At 44.7% G+C, this 9,016-nt stretch overlaps 1 protein-coding gene across 1 annotated transcript in view; it reads right to left on the reverse strand.

Annotated features, from left to right (window-relative positions):
• FAM3B (FAM3 metabolism regulating signaling molecule B) overlaps window positions 1-8,757 on the reverse strand; it is a 77,929-nt gene extending 69,172 nt beyond the window's left edge. The window contains exon 1 of the mRNA XM_088456442.1: window positions 8,614-8,757. Coding sequence (XP_088312568.1) covers window positions 8,614-8,641 — 28 coding nt within the window. The 5' untranslated portion in view covers window positions 8,642-8,757. The remainder of the gene's footprint in view (window positions 1-8,613) is intronic.
• Between the last annotated feature and the right edge of the window lie 259 nt (window positions 8,758-9,016).

Below are 9,016 nucleotides of genomic sequence, written 5' to 3' on the forward strand. Positions count from 1 at the left end.
AATGCAGGACAAGTACATGGGTTATAGACATTGCTGCAATAGCGATCATAACACTCAAATAAACAGCAGGGCGTCAGCTACCAAGTGTTAGGTGCCCTTGTGGGGAGTCTGGAGTATACGATATGAGTGAGGGAAGGAGAAGCACATGAGGAAAGAGGGCCCTGCTCGTGAGAGCTTACATTCTTTTTACTTTCATTTTGTTACAAATCTCCACAGTGACTAAGGTCTAAGATCTATATAATACACATTTATAAACAAATAAATCACGCCAATTGATGATAAGCAAGGCAGAAATTGGCAATGACTGTAGATACATAAACAAATTTTAGATGCTTTATTGCATACTTGCCTACTTTCCCGGGACTGCCGAGAGCCTCATGAAAATCAGAGTAGGAGAGGCAAGTCTCCCGGGTGGTCTACGCCCCCCTGAGGCGCTCCAAACCACCCCCCCCCCCCCACACACACACACACACGTGAGAATGGGAATAGACTCATCGTAGCCCTGCCCCCTGCTTTACAAATGCCAGTAATATCGCCATCATAAAGCGGGATCACGATGACGCCGGAACGCCCCCCCCGCACCGCCAACTGAAGCCGCCCCCACACCACCCTCTGCACCGACCTGGCAGCCCCCACCCTGCAGAATGTCAGTAAGTATGCTTTTTCAGTGTTGGAGATTAGATTTAGATGGCCCAGAATACGAGTCACTTTTTGGAAGCCAAAAAGACTGCAAAACGAGGTGCAGTGAAAATGATATACACAACAGGACTGTCATGTGTCCCAACCCACAATACAATAGCTTTATTTATATGAGCACAGATCAAAGTTTAATCCAGTATAAGGAAACAAAAATATGATTGTATTTAAGCAGGAACAGGAGTGGTAGACCTTATCTGTAGTTATTTTCAGCTCATTAACTTTAACAGCCTAGTAGATACCATGTAGCACTTAGGCACATCGGCAGTGCCACAGCTGCTTTACGGCACAAATACCTCTCTCACCTGTCAACATACTGGTTTAGAATAAAAGAACAAAAACTAATTTTCATGTGATGCATTCCGCCGGTCATCGTACGCATGCTGGCGTTGGTAATGACGTTCCCCGCAAAGGACCGCTCTGTCGGTAAGAGCGGCCCTTTACGGTGGAGGGGCTTATGGGTCTATGACGCCGGCAATTATCATGGATATTATTCGGGACCCGATGTGTACTGAAACATAATCCACGATAAGTGCCATTTTTTCACCACCTAAATGGCGAAAACACATAGGACCCGCTATAAGTTCACGGACCTGTGTGTTTTCGGGAGAACTGTCCTATTATTTCCACCAAAATAATACAATAGGGTGAAAAAAAAAACCAGTTGAAAAACGGGGATAATCGGCGAAAATGATGACGTTTCTTTCTCGTTAGACGCCCTTAAAAGAGAAGCAAATTAATTCTATAAGAAAATGAATAACTAATAGAAACCCAAATATGGTAGAGAGCTCACCAAGGGGCCTACTTATCATCAGGGGCTGTGAGGACTCCCGATGATGAAGTAATCTCCTTGCAGAGGGGGATACTTATCACCGAAGCAATTCATCATTGGTCCGTTGCGGGGACAGCTGCTCCAAAAAGCAGACGCCCCACAATTAGTAACACGGCTACAGAAGTACCTACCTCCCTCATGGCCGGCTTCTACGCACGACTGACCCCTGATGTTGAATGGCCCGTTACTTTAGCGTTTCTGCATGTGTAACGGACCATTTAAGTAATGACGATTGGCCCCCCAATACTTTTATCTTTCATTAGGTTTAACAACAAATCAAAGCCAATTGCCGATGTCCTCAAGACACACATGAATATCTAAGCGTCAAGTTTTCAAAAGAGTGGGTGCCTTGTAGAGCTATGTTCCCATCCAAGGGCGGTATTCAATTAGTTTTGCACCCGCAGAAAAGTTTTGCCTGCCCGACTTTTCACCGACATCGTGTGTTTTGGATGCGGAAGCTTATCGTGCGGGTCCTCGCTTTCCACCATATTCAATTCCAAAACAGGCGAAAACGGCAACCGGCGAATGCAGAACAGGCGGAAAGTAATGTCAGACTTGAGAAAATCAGCTTTACCCATCCCCCCCCCCCCGCCCCCAATAAAAGGTGCACTAACATTGGGGATCAATGTAGAAATGTTCCAATAGCCCTAATAAAACTATATGGGGTGCAGAAGTTGTTTAAAATCCTTGTTATTAGCATCCTTGCAATAGTGGTGAAGAATGGCATTAAGCAGTATTTTTTGGTGAAAATAAGCAGTCTTGTCAAATTTGGGGTGCTTGAAAATGGGTGCTAGCATATTTTAATGTCTCTAAAGCAGGGGTTCCCAACCACGGTCCTCAAGGCACACTAACAGTCCAGGTTTTAAGGATAGCCATACTTAAGCACAGGCAACCTAATTAGTACCTCAGTTATTTTGATTAAACCATCTGTGCTTTAGCATGGATATCACCAAAACCAGGACTGTTAGTGTGCCTTGAGGACCGAGGTTGGGAATCACTGCTCTAAAGTGCAGTTTTAGAAAAGTGAAATTCCTCCATCATACAAGCACCTGCAATCCCAAAAACACTTGGCCCCTTCTTAGAGCACCCTCAGAAGATTATTTTGCTAGTTTGTGAAGTTGTGTCCCAAACTTTTGCCATTTTCGCACCCAATTTCAAAGGCGTTTTTTGGGGGATCCTGGAAATTTTTTAATTTTTTGGGTGAATTGTCCAATGGGGGGGGGGTGTACCAATGGTTTTGAGTGGTTTTCCAACATCTGCACCCCAAAATATAGATTTTACACTTTTTTTTCACCTGCTTTTCTGTGGAGAAAGAGTATTGCCTATTTCAGTGCCTTGACTTTCCGCATAGGAAGTGAGAAAAAAAACAAAAAACGATATCATCGCTAAAAACCACGCGAAGACGGCTTTTCGCTTCTAATTGAATACGGCCCCAAATGTGATTGAGGACCCCTGTGTTCTGTGCTCATAATACAACATGATCACCCTGGGGAAAACTAAAGCCATATAAATCCAAGACTCTTGTAACATTGAGGGGCCCATTTATCAATAAGTATATGCAGCTTATTCCCCGAAATAACCCATTTTCGGGGGGGGGGTAACCACAAATATTTAGTATCCCACAAATGTATGACAGAGGGACTGCAACAGATATCTCCGATACGTGCGGCAATCCCGCCATCAGCCGCAGCCCCCATAGGTTTCTCCCCAGCAATGGCGGCCACGCAAATGTGGTCAGCGCATGTGCAGTAGCACCGACAGCCCTCAGAGAACATTGCAGGGACGGTCTCCTATGCGATTTTTGATAAATGGCCCCCGAGAGAGATATTTTGCACATGACGTGACTCAGAAGCTCTGGGCTACACTTAAACGCAGATGTAACACTAATTACAAGCAATAAATACTACAAATGTAGATTTTATCGTGGGCTTAAATCTAAGATTTTAGCTATATTCATATATACACATCATATGGCCTTTTGATGATAACGTAAAGTGTTTCCAGATAAATAAGCAGTAGTGATTACATGTGATTAGTCTGAGGTCCCGGAAATATGGGGGGTGAGGGGGGAGGGGGAACAGTCCCATAGACTGTGTATGGAGCTGAAATCACAGCGACAGACATGTCACAGACAATGAAACAGGTTTTGCTGCCTGCTCTCAGCTATCTATACATAATCACAGAACGCCTTTACCGGTTTATAGGGAAGAATGGGAGTTCACTAATCACTAGATGTTACGTTATTGTCTCCTTGGCATTATTGGAAAAGAGTTCTGCGAGTTTAGCAATTTTCAAAGCCTAAATGCAAAACATACAGGAAAAGTGCCGTACAGTATGTTCTGTATGCAGGCTTTGAAAGTTGCTAAACTTGAAGTAGAAAAGCTCCCGTTTCCCATCGGATTTCCATGCTCCCACCTGCCCCCCATCTGATGTCCATGCTCCCACCTGCCCCCTTTTGATGCCCATATTCTCCCCTGTTCCCCATCGGATGTCCATGCCCCCCATCGGAAAAGCTCCCGTTCCCCATCAGATGTCCATGCTCCCCCCCCCTGCCCCCCATACTCCCCCCTGTTCCCCATTGGATGTCCATGCTCCCCCCTGCCCCCCATCTTATGCCCATACTCTGCCCTGTTAACCATCGGATGTTATGCTCCCCCCTGCCCCCCATCTGATGCCCGTGCTGCCCATCCTCTCCTGGACCACGCATGTTCAAAAGAGTCCTTTCCTTTGCCCTTTTTAGAATAGATTTGGGGGGGCCTGAGAGGTACAGCAGCATTGCTGGGCACTTGCCCAATTTTATCTATGGGGCCCAGGATACATTGTTTTCTATTACACCATAGTACATACACCTGCTATAAACGAATATGGATTACCATAACCGTATTACAAAAAATAAATAAATAACCCGCCTGACACCTTGTGCTTTTATTTGGTTCCATAATTCCCACTTTCTACCCTTATAGGTCACAGTTAGTTGCACATGAATCTAATATGTAACAGAAAGCAGGCAACTTTCAAAGCCTAAATACAAACACACAGGATATCTGCCGTACAGTATGTTCTGTATTTAGGCTTTGATAGTTGCTAAACTTGCAGAAGAAAAGCTTCTGATGTCCGTGCTCCCCCCTGGTCCCCATCGGATGTCCGTGCTCCCCCCTGGTCCCCATCGGATGTCCGTGCTCCCCCCTGGTCCCCTACGGATGTCCGTGCTCCCCCCTGGTCCCCATCGGATGTCCGCCCTCCCCCCTGGTCCCCATCGGATGTCCGTCCTCCCCCCTGGTCCCCATCGGATGTCCGTCCTCCCCCCTGGTCCCCATCGGATGTCCGTCCTCCCCCCTGGTCCCCATCGGATGTCCGTCCTCCCCCCTGGTCCCCATCGGATGTCCGTCCTCCCCCCTGGTCCCCATCGGATGCCCGTACTCCCCCCTGGTCCCCTACAGATGTCCGTCCTCCCCCCTGGTCCCCATCGGATGTCCGTCCTCCCCCCTGGTCCCCATCGGATGTCCGTCCTCCCCCCTGGTCCCCATCGGATGTCCGTCCTCCCCCCTGGTCCCCATCGGATGTCCGTCCTCCCCCCTGCACCCCCACCATAAAGTTTCTGTAAAGACAATTTGTGAATTGGATTTGTCAATTTATTTATTTCTTTTGAATGGAAACCAGCAAATTACAAAGAATTATGAATTTCTTGCACATTGCCAATATCCCTCAAAGCACCATATTAATTAATGATTGTGGATAGTGATAATAACACTTCAGAAATACAGACACCCACATTTTAAATTCTAAAGTCATCCGATATGATATTTATGCTCTCCCGTTGGGTGTCTCCAGACACCCATGGGTGTAACTAGAAATGATTGGGCTCATTAACAAAGTTAAACACAGTGGGGTGTATTAAAAGGGTGGTTTTGCCGACAGATTTAAAGCAGCGAATGTCTTTCTAAAAGAGAAAAAAAAATCAATCATATAAAATCCTCCGGCTGCAAAACCTCTAAAAAAAAAAAAATCTGCGAAAATCTGATGTTTGTAAAATCATCGTTTAGTAAATAAACCCCGTTATCTGCTCTGCCCATAACATTACCAAACAAAGCAGCACACGGACTAAGCTAATACAACAATCTGATATATACTTAAGGTGCGTACACACCTACAGATATACTGTAACTGTTCAATCTGTCTGGTGGTAACAAATTTCTATTGTAATTTGCTCCCATACATTACCAGATTTTCCATCCCACCAGACAGATTGGACAGATATATCTATATGTACGCAGCTTTACACTTGTGGAGCCAGGACAAACATACGTGCAAGCATAGGAGGTAACGGTCCATGGGCCGTATTCAATTACCCGCGATAATTTCGCTGCCGTCGGCGGAATCTAATTTCCGCCTACATCTCGTGTTTTGGCCGCGGAAACTTATCATCCCCGTATTCAATTCCAAAGGACGCAAAAACGTGTCCTGGCGAACGCAAACAGGCGAAAAGTGCTGTCAGATTTGGGGAAAATCAGCCTGACACCCCCCAAAAGATGCACTAACATTGGGGATCATGGGAGATATCCCCAAATAGACCTGCTAAAGCTATTTGGGGTACTTAAATGCTCTCATTAGTCGCTAATTAGTGTCTTTGCACAAGTGGTGAAGAATAGCATTTAGCAGTTTTTTTTGGTGGAAATAACTAGTCCCAGCAAATTTGGGGTACATGAAAATGGGCGCAAGCACGGTTAAAATTCGCAAAAGTGAGGTCTTAAAAAGCGTAAAAAAGGCACCTTCAGCAATCACCTGCAATCATAAAAACCCCTCCCCCTTACTTGCAGACCCCTAAAGTCTATTTCGCTAGTTTTTAAGTTTGTACGCCAACTCTGTACTTTTTCGCCTCCCTTTTTCAAAGTAATTTTTTGGGGTTTTCTTTTAATATTTTTAGGATTTTTTTGACGCAGTTTACCTTTGGGGACCTGTCCTAAGGGTGCAGGGTGGTTTCCCCACTTTTGTACTCCAAAACCGCAATTCTGCACTTTTTTCCGCCTGCTATTCATAGGCGAAACTTTTCCGTCAGGTACACTGCATTGCATTTTCGCACCGGCGAAAAGTCGCAACAATTGAATACGGGGATAAGTTTCCACTGGCGAAATGGCGTCATTGGATAAACTTTTTAGACGAAAACGGCTTTTCGCCACTAATTGAATACGGCCACGTGTGTTGCTTGGCATGTTAAAATTTTCTGAAACGTTGGACCAACCACCTTCCATTCTCCCTTAGGGCACCCTTTGAACGTCACCTGTCGTGGTGCATGTATCACCCCTTCACCAGTACTTACCTCCCAACCTTCTAGCCTAATCAGAATAGTGGTAGAGTGCCTTCAAAACACATGCCCACCCCCCCCTCTAAATTGAGACAGCTGGGAGATATGTGTTGCTTTGCCTAATTTACCAACAGAGTAGTCGCATGCATAGAGGTCTTCCTGTATTCATTACCATGTAAGCGAAAGTAACCAATTGCTGGTAATAGCCCTAATGTAACTCTAGTTTCCTTTTCACTAATGGCTTGTGGCCACCACGCCAGAAGCTTCTTCCAAACACAAAGCTTTTTTGGCTTTTGCAAGTTTATAGTGACCATCAGCTGCACAGACGTCTATTTTTGCAATGACAAAGTAACTGACTGCATCCACATAGAACCTGCCAAAATATCCTACTTAATACAGTAGGATGTTAGCATAAAGCGGGGTATTTATCATTGTAAGTTATATTCGCTGTACAGTCTGCCTGCTTTCTATTACATATTAGGATCATGTGCCCCTAACTGTGATCTATAAGGGTAGAAAGTACTCACTTGGGAATTATGGAACCATATAAAAGTACAAGGTGGCAGGCAGGTTATATATATATTTTTTTATACGGTTAATATAATATAATATAATGTAATATAAAACAATGTATCCTGGGCCCCCATAGATAAAATTGGGCAAGTGCCCAGCAATGCTGCTGTAGCCTCTCAGGCCCCCAAATCTATTCTAAAAAGGGCAAAGGACTCTTCTGAACATGCGTGGTCCAGGGGAGCATGGGCATCAGATGGGGGGCATTGGGGAGCATGGACATCCGATGGGGAACAGGGGGGAGCATGGACATCAGATGGGGGGGGCGACATGGGCATAAGATAGGGGTACCGGGTAATAAAGATTCCAAATAATAAATAAAAATATACAATCATACTGTGACAATCTGCCAATCCTTCTTATAACTGCCATGTGAGAGCTAAACAAATAAGCAGACAACTTCCTTGTCACTAACCTTGATACAGGCATTATTCCCAATGTGACATGCCAGAGAGGGCAGGAACAAGTGAAAAAAAAAAAATATATATATATATATATAATTATATATATATATATATATATATATATATATATATATATATATATATATATATATATATATACACACACACACACACACACATTCGGTATGATTTACCGCTGGCCGCTACACACACGTATACATATATACACACTTATACCTATATACACACACATGTACATTCAGACTCCAGATTAGACATAGGTCCCTGTGTATATACAGTGTGATAGATAGATAGATAGATAGATAGATAGATAGATAGATAGATAGATAGATAGATAGATAGATTACAGCCTCAGACATGTAGCATACACGGTGTGCCTACAGTACAGCCTCAAACACACAGTGGAGTGTGACAGTGATGATAATATACTATATAGTACATATGACCTGCATTGTGTTGTATGGTCCAGAATGGTAAGGAGAATATACACTAAGCATCGTGTTCTATAAGACACATACAACATGTGTTATATGGTCCAGCCTTATGCTGTATAATATAGTATGTGTACGTGCCTATTATTATACACCATAGTGTGCTCTGTGTGTACGTGTGATGTTACAGCCTCCTAGAATACAGTGTGATGCACTAAGTGTGTGATGTTAATGTGTGCATTAATGATACACTATAGAAGGCAAGGTATATACATGACACACATACATACATACATACATACATACATATGGAGCAGTAGGTAGACGGCACATATAACATATACAGTAGGTACATACTTGCGGACAGGAACCTGTAGTTGACCATGGCTGGGAGCACTGGGAGTCAGCCTGGGAGAGGAGGAGGAGGATACAGGTGAGTGTCGCTCCTGTGCTGGGATTATTGGCGGCTGCTCTGCGCATGCGTGCGGGGATTTGCTGCTCTCCACGCCCAGGTGTCGCAGGTGTGAGCGCTGCCTGTGTGTGGCCAGCAGGTGACCCCCTTCCCCTCTGCTCCCGCAGCTGCGACATAGCGGCACGATGTGCTGCGCTCACCCCCATCCCTTCTCTCGCTGCCTGTGTGCAACTAAGCAGGGTGGGGGCAGGATTCCTACCATGTACTGTACCTACGTAGCCAGTCATTGTAGGAAAAAGGATCAAAGGCTCTTATGCATTTACATTTAGTTTGCATTTAGCCTACAAT

Source organism: Taudactylus pleione, unplaced genomic scaffold, assembly GCF_031769625.1.
Source record: "Taudactylus pleione unplaced genomic scaffold, aTauple2 ptg000704l, whole genome shotgun sequence".
Classification (NCBI taxonomy): Eukaryota; Metazoa; Chordata; class Amphibia; order Anura; family Myobatrachidae; genus Taudactylus; species Taudactylus pleione.